The sequence below is a fragment of the Thunnus thynnus genome, chromosome 5 (assembly GCF_963924715.1).
Source record: "Thunnus thynnus chromosome 5, fThuThy2.1, whole genome shotgun sequence".
Taxonomy (NCBI): Eukaryota; Metazoa; Chordata; class Actinopteri; order Scombriformes; family Scombridae; genus Thunnus; species Thunnus thynnus.
The window spans coordinates 24,034,402-24,050,239 of NC_089521.1; the positions used below are offsets into that span (position 1 = coordinate 24,034,402).

At 40.2% G+C, this 15,838-nt stretch overlaps 1 protein-coding gene across 2 annotated transcripts; it reads right to left on the reverse strand.

The window, feature by feature from the left end:
• Nucleotides 1-933: 933 nt before the first annotated feature.
• Nucleotides 934-14,833, reverse strand: mov10l1 (Mov10 like RNA helicase 1). 2 transcript variants are annotated; one of them, XM_067590293.1, is made up of 27 exons: nucleotides 14,630-14,833; nucleotides 14,221-14,352; nucleotides 13,907-14,094; nucleotides 13,442-13,601; nucleotides 13,024-13,136; nucleotides 12,600-12,787; nucleotides 12,340-12,480; nucleotides 11,732-12,049; nucleotides 11,304-11,501; nucleotides 10,859-10,973; nucleotides 10,228-10,405; nucleotides 10,054-10,124; nucleotides 9,868-9,959; nucleotides 9,678-9,733; nucleotides 8,789-8,883; nucleotides 8,640-8,712; nucleotides 8,364-8,545; nucleotides 7,985-8,131; nucleotides 7,173-7,294; nucleotides 6,948-7,047; nucleotides 6,623-6,769; nucleotides 6,201-6,374; nucleotides 5,819-5,968; nucleotides 4,976-5,083; nucleotides 2,103-2,243; nucleotides 1,900-1,991; nucleotides 934-1,302 (listed from the first exon to the last, which is right to left on the reverse strand). In XM_067590293.1, the coding sequence occupies exons 2-27, from the start codon at nucleotides 14,315-14,317 to the stop codon at nucleotides 1,275-1,277; spliced, it is 3,474 nt and encodes a 1,157-aa protein (XP_067446394.1). In that variant the 5' UTR covers nucleotides 14,318-14,352; nucleotides 14,630-14,833; the 3' UTR covers nucleotides 934-1,274. The 2 variants fall into 2 exon arrangements, with proteins under 2 accessions (XP_067446394.1, XP_067446395.1); XM_067590294.1 differs by having other exon boundaries at nucleotides 14,729-14,828.
• Nucleotides 14,834-15,838: the final 1,005 nt, after the last annotated feature.

The window sequence follows — 15,838 nt, forward strand, 5'->3', positions numbered from 1 at the left end:
AAGTTATCATTTGGAGACAAATCTTGGAGCTGCTCCATAAAACAGAATAACTCAATAACTAATTATGACAGCACAAAATGGTAATTTAACTGGGATATGAGGGTGATTTTTGGCTCTTAGTTACCGATTGATTCCACATTCAAGTCTGAATGGGATATTTCAAATATTCTGAGCAGGGTCAGTCATTAAGTTAGTGTCAATCGACCAACTTTAAAATGTGTCACCTGAGGACATCATCAAGTACAGCCTCAATGCTCCAATATCCAGCCAGGGAAGACGTCAGTTTGTAGTAGTTTGTACATCATTTGAAAAGCATAATGTAAATTCTGTATGAGTTTATGTTCCCTTTACAGTACAGTTTAACTGGCAGAGTGGGACAGTGGAACAAACACCTGAGACATACATCAAAGACAGAGGCGTGTTTGGGAAGAAAAGGAGGGGGGGGAAGGGGTGTCTGAGATGGGCTCCCTTGTAGCACAGTGCACTCAGATAAAAGCTGTCTCCTCCCTGCACGTAAGAGACTCATTAACTTAAGAGATTGAACCCCCATTTGCCTCTTTTCTCTCCCCTCTATTCCTCCCCCTCCCCCTCCATCCTGCTGGGCTCCAGTAGGACTGACAGTCCCTGCGCAGACTGTCAGTAGCACTCAATTGTCACATCCAGTCTCCGAGCCTTGCAGGCAGACGCTGCCACGCCGAGGTGTGCAGACAACTGTGGATCCACTCTGTATGCTAAACCGAGTTAACACACTCTACAACATACTAAAAACTACTATGTTGTCTCGCATCTAATTTCTACTTCTCAACAAAGAGCTGATACTAAAGCACTAGAAGCTTCTGTGATTCAATTTAGGCCAATGCCATTCAAATCATTTAGCACCATTATTGTGCAGCCTTGGCAGATGTGGAACTGCTGTGATGCAATTGACAATAATTTACCCAGAATCTGAAACAGTTTAATTGAAAATCTTATGCACAGTCAAGCACATCAGCGTAATAAACACAGGACAAAGAAATAATTGTGCAGCGTACGCTAGCGTCATCTTTCTCTCTACCCCCGAGTGGGACTGGATTTGGCTCTCACAGAAACATGAAATTTCTGTTTTCAAACCAATTCAGTTAGCAATGATTAGGGCAGCTACAGCTCACTTTGTGAACAGTCAACTCAGAGACGAGCCAAAGAAATGTGAAGGGGGGAAAAAAAAAAAAAAACTTTGAACACAATAAGTCAGGTTGTCAGAGCTGAGGTACAACATCCATGATTGCATCGTCCTCTTATGTACTCCTTTGCTCCTCTGCACCTCTGTGGGTATAAAAAGAGAAGAAGAGCTGGGTTCATAATCGGCCAAACCGGATTCAAACTAAAGCTGTTAATGTTCTTGTTAATGTTTAAGCTCACTGAGTGTGGCATATAGGTGGAGCTCACTGTATTGTACAGTCCACTCCAATGACATGTCAATCACATAGAAAGCATCCTAAATAACACTATTAGACTAGATGCTGCCAACAAACTAATCAAAGCACAGACTTATAAATGTTTTATATTGTAAATAATAACATCTTGGAAATTTCTTCCACTTCACATAAAAATCACACCGACCTAAAGCATGCAGCTAAAATTTTTACCAGAACAAAAATACGCTGAACGTTGGCATTCGCACTGTTATCCATCTACTCTACTGATACGTCACCTTTTCAATGCAAATTACTTGAATAATATGAGTCTGAAGTGGCAGCACCCTTTGTTACTTACAGAACAATGGTTTAGCAACACTGCTGAGGTACACTTTACTGTTTTCCCATAAAAATATTTGATTTGTATTGCCTCCTATGACTGCAATAATAATCATAAGTATCTATTTTGAATAAAGAGAACATGATGAGCCATTAGTTTACATACATGTGAGAGTCTCTTAGGGAGGGAGGAGGGTCGCAGCCCAGATATGCCCCGTTGATGTAGCAGTACTGCAGTAGAGCCCTGAAGCACGGGTCCTGTAGAGATATAAAAGGCATGTAAGGTACATAAAACATGTATAATACACTAGTATCAACACAATCGAATATTTTATAATACATAGGATAACACTTTCAAGTTTCACTCACCCTAATGAGAATATGAGGGTTTCCAACAATTATTAGCATGGCTTTAGAGCGAGTGATGGCCACATTGAAGCGCTTGGGGTTGGCCAGAAAGCCAAGCACACTCTGCAAATCGTCACTGTGTACTGATTCATTAGAGCGTACCTGTATGATAAGAAAATGAAATGAGAGTAATTGTCACATTAGGGGATAAACTGTGAGAAGGTTATGACTGATGGGTCTTCTCCACACTCTTTTTCCCCACTTGAAACGGATGGCGTTATCTGACAGTTTTTGGCTTTTTTCAGTTAGAACGAACACTAATGTGACGTTTGCTCCTAGTTAAAGTGTTATGCCAGTGAGTTTTATCCAAACATAGGTTATTCTCATCTAAAAGAAAAACATTCATATTGATAGAGCCAATGATATAGAAATCCAACAGCATTGCAAAATTGATATTGGTATACCTCACATCAAAGTATATATCCGATCGATCGACACACTGTACAAGCAATAAAGCTGTTACTGGCACATCCTAATCATCAACATCCATACCATGGTGCACTTCTAAAAATCTAGTAAACAGTTCATGATAAAACGGCTGGTAAAATTTTTGTAGCCTGCTCTCCATCATGTAAAAGTGGGAAATGATAAACTTAAAATGTTTTATGTCTGCTTTTGATATGGTGCTAACTGTGCTGCTCTCTACCAGGTTCATACTGTTTATTAAGTCCACCAGGAGAAGCCAATATACCATGATAGAATTCAGTCAATTCACAAGCTACTGATAACTACAGATCAACATATTCAGACTGTGCTGTGTATATTACATACATACTCTCTTACAATTACCAACAGGAAATGTTAGCAGTTTAGTTAGCAACTAAAGTTGATATTTATTACTTATGGGGACATCATTTAGAACGGATACAAATCTATTTCTATATCTACATAAAATGATTGGATGTATCTGAACTGTATGTGAACATCTTGCTCACATATCATTTGGACGTGCAAGATATAAAAAGTAAGGACTGCTGCTTTGTCTGTCTTTATCACTTGGGTCAACAAGCTACATTTACCATCATTTTGGAAAACACATTGGTGCTCTAGAGCAGTGGTTCTCAACTGGTGGTTCGCGGATGTGTGTGGGGGGAAAAAAAAGTAGAGAGAAAAAAAAAATCAAACTTTCATTTTGAAGTCTACAAAATTTCTGATGCTGTGCTTTTATTGTTAAGGACATACATTTTCCATGATGCAGCACATGTGCAGTAACCGGTTAATGCCAGAGTCGTCATGACAATATCATCCAAACTAGCGTCGTCACATCAGTAGATAATGCGCATTCGAGCATTTCTAAACATGGCGAAACACAAATACAACACCAACTACATTAAATATTGGTTTTCTGCACTCTGTCCATCTTACTATGCAGCTCATTGTATTGCAAAGTCCAAGAAGTCCCTCACGACTGCAGTAGACCTTATCTTACCTGCAGCCATTGACATGGTCAGAGAGGTGCTGGATCAATCTGCAGTGAATAAACTGAAGGCCATTACCACTGTCGAATGATACCATATGTAGGCAGACTGAAAAAATGTCCAATGACATCAAACAACAGACCACAGCAGAATCCTCATAGGACGCTGATTGATCCGAACAACTGGTGGTTCAGACACAAGCGAATAACTTGAGGCCTGACAAGATGGATTCTTGCGTGATCTTGCGAATCCAGCTGCCTTAAAAAGTAATCATCACCCCAGACTTTGAGACTCTTGTCAGGAGCAAAAAGCATCCCAGTTATCCCATTAGTCCCTCGAAACTTATCTGTTGTTAGCCTTATGATGAAGGGTTCAAGTAAAGTACTACTGAATATTCTTCATGACACAATGCTGCTCAGTATGTATCCCCTGATAGGGTAATCTCTGCTACAGTTCAGTTCAGTATCAGTTCATCAAAAAACTTGATGAGCATCACCACTTTAAACTTGTTTAAAAAGCAAATATGACTGTAATTCAAGATAAGTCTGCTTTTTTATTTCATTGGGTTTTTAGCCCTAGTTTCACTTTTGTTACACTTTGTTTATTTCATGTTTTTAACAGCAGGCAGTGTATATTACTACACTATGTCTTTGTGAAAAACAAATGAGTGGCTCAAAAATTTGGGTCATGACTTAATGATTAAGGAAAAATGTGGGTCCTGAGGGTAGACAAGTTGAGAACCTGAGGTTAGACCAGTTAAAAGTCAAACGCATGTTGTATTAATACAACAGAATGCAAGCTGTAATTGAGAAAAGGGATGGACATAGATAATATTGAGAATGTGCAATAACAAACATAGTTTGAAGTGATATTAGTACAAAATAAACAGATATTTTTAAGGTTCTGGAGTCTGTGTTCTTAGTACTGCTGAGATTATTCGACTAAACTCGGCAGATAGGTTCAATGTCTCATGTCTCACTCAAAAAATAAACAAATAAATAACACGGACCACATGGAAGCGCTGTAAGGACAGATTTCAAATTATGGTCAGTGCCCTCTGAACTGTTCCAGAAAGTATGTTCTTCCTAAATTCCCTGGATCACAACAAATATTTCTATGCAGCCAAAAACACATTCACCACATTTTTTTTGTCCAAATAGTTTTCAGAGCTTTCGAAATTAATCCTCACCACATTTGGCACCACATTTGGCACATGACAACTCTGGACTGAGCCAGAAAAATGTTATCAGATGAATTGTGATATGCATCATCACCACAGATGTGCTGTGTTGCTGCACGGAATCCAAACTTCATTTGAATAGATGCCATTTAAAACCAAACAGCGGACCTCACATTTAGAAGAAAGCACATTCTGATGTTTGCTACTTCTATTAACCAAATTCAGATTTTGCCTACCGTAGAGATGATGATGACCAGGAACTCTTGTCCTTGGAACTCCTCCACAGATCCCACTTTAATGTCAGATAAGCCTACTTTACCCAGCAGCACACGAATCTTCTCACACTGGAGAGACATAAGAAAACAAGGACACTTTATGATTACAGAATGTATAGCACCACTTAATACATTAAATACATATACATTCATATAACTAGCCATTTAAAAAAGGTAATTCCTTTATTTTCCAATCCAATTTTCCCACCATTTGGGGTCTAAGTGACTGATGGGGACAACATTTTTTGGAATTGGACCAGTAATGAGCCTTACAGTCCAACCGCATTGGAAGTCAGCCTCATACATGTAAACAAATTGGCATGCGCTGATGAATATGTGGGTGGTCTGGTTAGCCACCAAACTGCCCCAGATGTAATTCCCTATGCAGTTAGACATAACGCTGCTACAGGCGGCTACTTTCTATGTTTACTTACATTGTCAGACACTTATAACAATCTGAGCCTGTCTGTGGCAAAAACAAGCACTTTTAGTGGACATACTTTAATGGGCACAATGGCCCCCAAGGATTAACATTGCAGCCCATTTCGCAGCTGCTGGCCAAAGCGAATGTCGCTCAATACTGGACCAATTACAAAGATTTTTGTCCCCATTAGTCACATAGACCCCACATGATGGGGGGAAAAAGGGTCCAGATTGAAAAATACTGGAATTGCCCTTTAAGTCTTGGGTTGAATGTCAAGTGACACTGAAATAGCTTTTTTCCTCACTCGTGCAACTGATTTCTTACGCACCTCTAATATGACACAGTGCATTTTCCACAGATTGCAGTCTGTGCAGTCTTACTTGTTTTTTGTAGGGGGCAATGATGCCGATGTCAAAGGCATCCACAGGGTTGTAGAGCTTCTTTGCCAGCTGGCAGCAGTAGAGCATGACCTGTACAGCCTCCACTGGGTTGAACCATGATGGGTTGTTACCTTCCCTCATTTCTGTGCCCTAAAGCAGAGCAAAATTAGTGAAAAGCTAGAGCTAAATATCTAATTAAATTTAAGTGATTATAAGCCAAACAAGGATCTATTAGGATTAAACTGTAGAGATGTACCAAATTAAAAAAAGCTGGTAACACAATATAGATTCATAACCTCTGATACGGAATAGGTTTCGTATCAGCTTTGCAAGACCACAGCCATATTTTTTTTAAGTCTTCATAAGTCTTAAGATCCCTCACCCTGACACCATGAAAGAGGAGAGGGAAGCCTTTTTTGGGCAGGTTTTTCCACTGGCAGAGGGAGTCCACTACAGCCCTGGGAGCTTTAAAACACAGTTCCCCCTGGTAGAAGAGCTTGGAGGGCAGTGTGATCAAGGCCTCATGTGAACGGTAGTTGTAGATCAGCTTAGTTACCTGTAGTAGTTAAAAACAAATTACAGGCAGGTATGACACAGTACATTCTGCTAAGTTGAGTCATGTGAGCCTGATCTTGTTCCACTGGCAAACCAGTATCAAAAACAGCACTAAAAATAAATGATTATATGAAGGTACAGTAGATCTAAAATGAAGATATGTATTTGCATTATCTTTGTGAATCAATCTGATACTTGCTTCATATTAACACCTTATATTGGCTGAAAACACATTAGATTTTGACAAACCAGCTTAGGGTTGTATCCCCAGTCTTGTCTGGAGTACAGCGGGTTGGCCATAAGTCTCTCCAACAAAGACACCCCCAAGCCAAAGGCAGAGGCTAGCTTGGACTTCACTATTGGACCCAACTGACAGGGGTCTCCGGCCAACACTATCTAAGCAGGCAAGGACAAAAAGAAATTAATTTTAATCAATAGGGCTCATTGTTTTCTGTTTAGTAATAATTGTGATAACCACACGTCTGGAAAACTGATGTTGCAACCACAGTGGAAACATAGCTAATACAAATTACAACCACAAACAGGACATGACAGTGTGTATATATGAACTGACCTGTCCATCTCTCTCTGACACAAGGCTTATGGGGATCAGGCACTCTGGCTCTGTGGCCTGGCCTGCTTCATCCAGGAACAGATGGGTAAAATGGCCCACTCTGAGCAAAAAAAAAAAAAAAAAGTCCACAGTTAGCAAACTGGATGTAGAGTGGGAGAAAGGGGGAGGAAAAAAGCTGCTCATTGAAAGTGTTGACCCCCATCCCGACTACAGCCCAGGACTTACTGTAGTCCTATATTATAGAACATGCCAGCGCTGGAGCAGGTGCTGACCACAATCCTGTGAAAAGAGGCATGACGAATGTCCTCTCCTGCCCTCGAGTATGGTCTCAGCACTTCTGGGATGAACTATGGAAAAAAAACATCACAGGTCACATTATCATGGCATGTACGTTTTAGATGATGAAGCATGTGCTAAAAGTGGATGTAGGCAACATGTTATAACAACCACACGTATTATTTACCTTCCTGCCCAACCTGGCGGCAATGGACGCTGTACAGACTCCACACGGGAGCATGCATATCATCCATCTGATTATACATAAAGCCGCATTCAGACCAAATTAGGCAGGGTTCTGCCGGGGGGGGGGGGGGTGGTGTGTCACTGCAAGTAGAAATACTAACCAGAAATTCTGACTTGCAGCCCAATACAACGCCAAGCGAGCGCGTGGCGATTTAAACTCGTCAAACTGCAGGATGCTACAATGCTACATGATAAACAAGTTCTTCTTCCCGTGGGCGTCTTCAGTCTGATCGCCTGCTTATGTGATTGGCCAACGTTGCGCCTTGTCGGATGACATCAGGTTGTGTTCTGACAAAAGTTGAGCCTGGTTCAACTTTTTTGCTGGATGAACGCTGCGTTTTTTTTTTTGCTCAGCCTTATGCAGTCCTCACCCCCGCAGTGTAAACGCACTGCCCCCATTCTAATGAATAGGAGGGCTGCTGTTGGCGGATTTGGTCTGAACACGGCCTAAATGACGTGTCTGTCGCCATAGAAATTGGACAGTGAATTATTTTTCCCTGAATGCTCTACATTACCTCGTCCTGCCTACAAGATGCGTTGACACGGGCCAAACTTGCAGTATGCAGGAAGCCACTGTGATGTAGACGGATGCAGATGAGGTCAGCAGCACTGTTGGAAGGAGTACATACAAGTACCCGACTACTGGGCAGAAAGTGGTACACCTGGAGGTGGAAAGACTTGATGAGGTCACAGGCATATCCACATTTTGACAATGTTGATTAGTTGGATTCAATCGACAACAGTGTTTTCAGATCATTTTTCACACTATAAAGCGAGACCTGCATTTTTAGATTGATCAACTTGGACTGCATTTGGGTTTCTTTCCATATTGTCTACTTAGAGGAACCCTTAGCCTTAAGATGAATGATTTTTTTGTATAGTGTTTGTGAGCACCTGCAGTATGGCCTCTATAAGGGTGATGGTCTTTCCAGTCCCTGGGGGTCCAAACAGCACATAAGGGGTGGGTCGACTCTCTCCAGCCAAGATCCTCTTCACTGCCTCTCTCTGAGGGGGGTTGAGGTTGGGGTTAAAGAAGTGGCCAGGGCTGGGGATGGGTTTGGATGGCAGCCTACCATCTAGAAGCGATTACAAACAACAGTGATGCCCTTTATGTTATCTAGTATGCACAAGTGATGTTTGTAACAAGCCCCGAATCATAAATGCAGATACCTTTCGTCTGTGTTGCCTTTGACTTCATGTCAACTGAAATGCTCGACACCTTTCCATTTTCCCTGGCTGGAGCCTGGTGATGAGATACAATTAGACTCAAAAATCAAGCAAGTTTTAATGACATTTATGTTTTTCCTTTTTTTTTTTACCTCCATTTCCACCATTGTTTTATTTTGTTCTGCCTCCTCTATCCACTTTCCTGTCCACTGAGGCGTCTGTGAAGTCACTCTAGAGGGGAAAAGAACTACACAACAAAGTGAAAATGAGCAATGTAAGTCTAAAAGAAACACTTTTGAAATTACCACCATAACAACTTGTCTGAGATTCTAAATAAAAAGAGGAGTGTAATTCTCTTATTAAAAACTAAGCCAAGACTGGACAGACTGCAAGTATTCATATTAGTGATTTTGTGTATTCAACAGCTGTGTAGGTGCCAACAAATATAATGTAATTTTTTTTTAATAAAAATGATTCTAAACACATGCAAAAGCAGATATTGCTGGGCAGGTAAAATGACATATTGAAATCAACTCTGCAGGCAAATTCTATTTTTTTCTTTCCTTCAGTGTGGGGAACAAAAAGGTTGAGGAAAAGATATAGAGCAGCACCATCTGGAGTCAATTTCGTGGCAGTGACAATTTGTAAACACCCACTCAAGGATGGTCAATCACTTATCTGCTTAAATAAAAACCGCCATACTGTATGTTCCTAAAATGATCCAAAAAATTATAGAGTTGATTTATTTAGTAAAATTCAAAAACACTTCAGAAAATTCTAATTAGTTCATTTTAATATTATATTATAGCGCAAACTATGTGACAAATCCTATATCAACTTATGATTTTTCATTGAGTATGACTTGGCAGTGAAACATCTGTGGATTATCTTTTATAGTATTTGATTCCAAAGAGTGCTGTATATTGCCTGTGACAGTACAGGTGATCCCAAAATAAGATCATGTCCTATTTATTATCTCTAAAATGCCAGGAAACATATGCTGTGAAGACTCAAAGCAATCACCATAAAACCTTCACTTACCGTCCCCAAACTGTTTTGTTTGGTCAAGTCCGTGGTGACACCGCCTCATGGTCAACCTGGTGATGGAAGCAGTCAAAAAAAATCATATCACTAAAAAAGGTGAATCTGAAAAACTATGAGACATGATGCACTGGTGAAATATAAATGTAAATCAATCTAAGATATTAAGACTGGCTCTCCTCTCTCTCACCTGTTGTAAGAGAACTCTACATCGAGCGGCTCTCCAACATAGCTGCGCTGAAACTCTGCGTTCACTCTCAAACTCACGTTCTCGTCATTGATCTGTAATGTCAAACATTAGATTAAGTATAGATTTAAAGACTATTTATGTTTGGTTATGCAGAACATAAAAGATGTTTATCAAATATCTCCCTACCTCTGTGACATAACTAACATACTCCATTACCACACCGTCACTCCGTGGTTTCTTCAATACTATTCTGTCACCTATAGAGCAGGTGAGTGGGTCAAGATGCTTGTTTTGTTGCACAAAAAAAAACTTTTGCATTAATTCAGCAATGATGAAGAAAGACAATAAAAGCCTCTTCACCTATACTGAGATTGGGTCTACCCTCAGCCAAGCCGAGGACCTCTAGGTGCAGGTAGACAGCTCCTTTCCTTAAAATGGCCCCGTTGATGGTGAATTCTTTCAGTTCTCTCTCTGCATGCAGCTCCTCCAGCCAGAGTAGGGCTGAAAATCGTAAATGAGTGTTGGATAGTGACAGCACCTGGGCAAACAGACACAGCGGGAGACAGAAAATGTGATATTTCAATTGATCCCTGGAGGCAACTTCTATTTTTTTTTCTTTCCCCCGCACCAGAGAAACACAAAGGATGAGGTAAGGCGAAGAGCAGCAAACCCTGGAGCCATTTTTGTGGTAATCTGTGTGCTCCAACTAAAAGGTCTTTCCATATAATACATCATTTTTCTGGTGAAAATGGAAAAGACCAAAAGTTCACGCCTTTGTTGGAATCTACAAATCTTTTTGGCAGGTTAGGAAATCATATATTTAAAGTAAATAAATAAATATTGGTAGATTCCTTTAGATTCCACAGAGCCCTAATGAGCCATTAATGAACACATTTATTGTACAAACTGCCCGAATCCACACTCTTCTTTGATCTGCAACTTTTGTTACACAACTCTGCTTAATCACAAACTTCATCATGGGTACTCTCACCTCTCCTAGGCAGGGCTGCACTACCAGCACATCATTATTTGCCTCCACACAGTCTCTTAGGGCCTGAGGCACCGGGTAGGCATGTAGGAAGCTTGGCAGACGCCGCTTAGTAAGCCTAGAGGATGGAAAGTTAATCTCAGAGAAGAAGTGACACAAATGATTCATTCTGTATAAATACCAGCCTTTGTTTTAGAAACAGCAAAACAATATCGCCCACATAAATCAAACAAGGTCAATAAACAAAGCCTTGTTTATAAAAGGTTAGGCAGCAAGAATGCAACTAACTTGAGTTAAGTTCATGTATCCTCCGTTCGTTATAAAAATAGAAAACAAAAACAGATCATGATTTCATTCATTTCATTTCATGCAACAGTAGACATGTAAGCAATATATTTTAAGCTCCTTGCTCTTCCTCGGCGAGTGATGTGATCGCTTGTTTTGATACCTAGGTGCATCTTTTGGAGCAGAGACGGTGATCACATGGCTGGGTACTGTTGAGACCGGCCGGGCATCACTGGGACTGTAGGGCACAGAGGGCTGCAGGAGGTTCTCTTCTTCACTACCCACTGTGACCTCCAGGCGCCTCCCGATGACGAAACAGGAGAAGTGCAGCAGTAGCAGCTCGGCACAGCTTCCCAGGCTCCTGAGCAATTTCCCATGAACAGAATTAGCACCAAAGACAACATACCAACAAGAACATTACAGATACACTTCACACTTAAGTAGAGCTCATTTTATATTGCACGGCAGCATGCCCAGACTGAACTGAAGCCAAAAACTTTTCATTGGACATTTATCTTTTTGATTAATCACTTCAACAACTGCCTGTTATTTATACTACTGTCACTATAGAGATTTGAAAAAATAACTTACTTTGCTTGACAGCCTACTACAATAGACAGCCTCTCTCCTGGTTGAATATCCACCTCAGTCTCTTCGCTTCTCAGACTAGGGGAATGGAGAGTCTCCTTCAGTTCCTTGCCATTTTCTTTGTCCGCCTCTTTTGTATCACTGACTTGTTTCTCTGAAGGCTCAAGAGCAGACCCAGACACTGAACAGCTTTCTTGCAAAGGCTGTTGTTTCTGTCTCAGTGGTGTGGACCCTTTGACAGTAACCAGGGTGAACTGTTCCTCTGAGTCCCAGCCAGCAAAGTCACAGTACTTCAGCCTGTGGGTCTTTGAACCTTTATTCCTGTTCAGAGAGAACAGTGGAGATTATATGGTACAGTATGTTCAAACTGATGGCAAGTATTTTTTCAGGAATAAGTTATTTGGACCTCCTGTTTTCTCTCAGATTTTATGTATTAAAAAACCTATGGCTTAAATGAAGGTTGCAAAGATAAAAATATAATAGATAATGACCAATTCTTATCAAAACAACTATACATATACTTTACAGACATTTGAGGCTAATTATACTAGTGCTTTAATGTACTCTTACACTAGGAACGTGAACATTGTTGTGCTTCTTTGATTACTCACTGTATCCACAGCACCAGCTCTTGTCTATCCCCAATCATCAGATCCCCAAACTGACCATAGTCTGTTACATCAAGCCCCCCTTTGTTTTCGAAGATGCTCTGGAGTTCAGCCTCTGGTAGATGTGTTGCAGCAAAATTTGCACTGCATCAAGAATAACAAGAAAAAAAAAAAACATCAAATCACTCATATGCATCAATTAATTTAAATTTGCACACTGCTGCACTCCTGACAAAGATATGAATTCAAAGACTTATGGTTACCCCTTAAGGCAGGGTGCCATGCACAGGGCCCTCCAACAGTAGAAGGACTGACTGCTCTCCACCATTACCAGGTTGACCAGGTGCCCTGGCAAAGGCTGGTAGTGGGCAGGCAGCAGCAGAGAGTCCAGGCTAAAGAACACGCTGTCCGCCACCACACCATTGTTACCATACATGCTGGTCACACACACCTGGAGACAGGGGATCATTAAAAGGAGTGCAGAGGAATCAGAGAAGGCATTAGACTTATATCTAAACAAGGTTTTAATATTAGATCAGAAACACATTTATCAGATTTTAATCATCTTAAACTTTAACAGAATTAAGTATGATACCTTTTACAAATGTAATTGACGTACTTAAAGGAATTTAATTGTAATGGTCATGTATATTCTGTATAGCATAAAACTTTCAAGGATGCAGTTACCTGGTCTAGACGGCAATAGCGTAAGGGGGCCACAGACTGAGCCTGGGTGGTCCATTGGGTAGGATTGATAAAATATTTTGCTTGGACCCAGTCTCCTTTCATTGGCTCATAACCTAACAGAAAAGAGAGGAAAAAATACACAGTGTGCCAACAGGCGGGGAAGTTAACATCAGCCTTCAGCCAACTGCTAATAAATTTTGGTGTGGCTGTAAGTTTGTCTAATCTACTCTCAGTTTGAGAGCTTAACAATCATGAACTATAAAAATATAGGTGGCTGTTAAATCAGTCAAAAGGATTCTGGCCATTTCTGGGAACGAAAGGCCACTGTGAGTGAAGACAACAGAGCAAGTTTATGCAAAGCATCATGGGGCCGAGAGGCTAACAAATTTAGTGCGTGATGTACAGTCAGCAACAGTACCTTCCCAAAGACTGTAGCGTGGGAAGTAAGTGGTCTGGTTAATGTAGCCACCATCTCCATCAAATGATGTGACTGTGCCAATGAGAGGCCGCAGCTGCATACTGTCAGCTTCTAGGGAGGTGCATCCTCCAACCTCCCAAGCATCAGCACTCTTCTCCACCTATAAGACAGAATAAAAAGGTGTATTGTCTGACAAAGCTCATCGTGATGAACTTATTTTCCTAACTGAACCGAAGTAAGTGGAGTGAAAATAAACGCAGCCTTTGGTTTAATTTATATAAAGGGCTTAATAGAGTCTACACAAACTTTTAGTGGGTTCTAACATTTGATAAAGGGAGGGGACACATGAAAAATTGTATTGCCTGTATGTCTAATTTACCATATCCAAAAAACACAACTAAAATGAAGGGAAGTAAATTGTACAAAGTTTGCACATTTATGCTAGAGGATACACAGGTTTCTTACCCTTAAAGCTTTCCATCCCCCTTGGGCACCATCTCGTACTGCTATGCAGTTCACTAGGTCCCCTTCTTTCACTGGCATCCCGCCCAATACTTCTCCACTGGTGAAGTAAACTGCTTCATCTATCATGCCATAGTCCAGGCACAGTTGGGTTACCACACCGCCCCGAAAGTGGCGAATATCCTCCATGCCTGACCAGAAAAGGGAAATATGGAGCAAACACGACAGGAATCACAGTGTTTTATACAACTTGCAAAACGATAAGAATTACAATAAGTTTGTCTTACTTGATTGATATAGTTACTTGTTGTTTTTACCTGGTGCACCGGAGAAAATGCCTTCTTCATCTACTTCAACTGTCCTCCACAATGGAGAAACCAGTGTGGACAGCATACGCCGCACAGCAGTGAGCATATCTGCAGAGTTGGCCAAGTAGCTCGCAGTCCACACTAAGAAAACAGGACAGATGAGCGGGGACTTTTTTAGCATCGCAAGCATGACAACTAACGTTATGTAGATGCTGTCATTGCCACATTTACATATTATTCTCTACCAACCAGCTTCACACGTTCAGAAACTAAGAACTACTAAAAATAGAACATATATATTTTATTTAGTTTTTTAATAATATAAATAAATTTACACAACTAACGCTAGGTAACTCTAGGCTAACTACTTAGCAAATGCTATTTCGCATATTTCAAAATAACGTTAGCTAATAGTCACCTTAGCACAAATAGCGTCGTCTAGATGCAAGTGACTGAAAACATTAATTCACAAAAAATGGATGGGTGGGGACATGTTTCAATACAAAGTTAAAGTTACCGTTCTCAACGCAAAATGTGAAAATAAAATTTCGCGTGTAAGTTAAGGATCGAAGTAAGCCTCACGAACTTCGAAGGTACGTACGTACGTGCGCGGGCGCGATGGCACGGTTATGACGTGAGACGGTGTCATGATTAATTTGGTAAACTTGCCAGAAACGTATCCCAAGCAAATGACATTGGGGACCCCTGCCCGAAAATGTAAGTTTACATTTAAATGTACAGTTTGTGAATTGTCTGTCTCTTCATAAAGGCTGCATTCAAAGGTCTATAACTGTTAAAAAAAAATTAAAAAAAGAATTGTTCTAAAGAAAACTAGATGCACTTCTCAGAAACGTGGCTCAAAGAATGGTTAGGCACAAAAGTTCGTGTCTTGACCATCTTGACGAGCAGTCAATTTACACATTATATCCATTTCTCTGAACAAAACCCAGGTCTTAGTAATTCTTACTGGTCGTATTAGTTCATAAGACAATTAGTAAGTTATCAGCAGGCTTATTTTATTACTACTGATGAAGGCTGGCAGTTAACTCCTGGAGGTTTGCCTGTAAGGATTTCTGAGTGATCCCAAAGGCTTGAAGCATGCAATAATGAAGTAGTGATACGTGGATGATCAATACCAAAAGTATTGATACGTGGATATTTCATTAATGATCAATTCTCATAGTGTTAGTACTAGGTAAATATAAACAAAAGTACTTTTTCTTAGTTTAGTACATAATGGGGCTGCAACTATTTTCATTATCAGTTAGTTTGACGATTTTCTTGATTTGTCAATTAATCGCTCTGTGTATATAAGAAAATGGTGAAAAATGCTCTTTATTTTGTCCAACCCAACAGTCCAAAACTCAAAGATTCAGTTTACTATCATATACAACAAGTTTTTGGCAGTTTCACTTTAAAAATGAATGAAATGATATTTTACTAAATTACTTGCAGAATCATTTTCTGTTGATCAACTAATTAATTAATCAATAAATCATTGCAGCTCAGGTACAAAATACAGATTGTTCTTTCATTTACTGCTAAATTGTGATCATTCAATAGCATTATATCATTATTGCCACAACAGTCACCTCCCACAACATAGCATTAGTTTATATTTATCTCC

Bases quoted from the DNA above. Each gene is read 5' to 3' on its own strand.
- mov10l1 (XM_067590293.1), bottom strand. From the start codon at position 14,317: ATGCTCACTGCTGTGCGGCGTATGCTGTCCACACTGGTTTCTCCATTG. The intron at 13,137-13,441 runs GTACTGTTGCTG...CTTTTCTGTTAG, and splicing joins ACGCTACAGTCTTTGGGAAG to GTTATGAGCCAATGAAAGGA. The intron at 9,960-10,053 runs GTAGGGAGATAT...TTGACATTACAG, and splicing joins ATGTTAGTTATGTCACAGAG to ATCAATGACGAGAACGTGAG.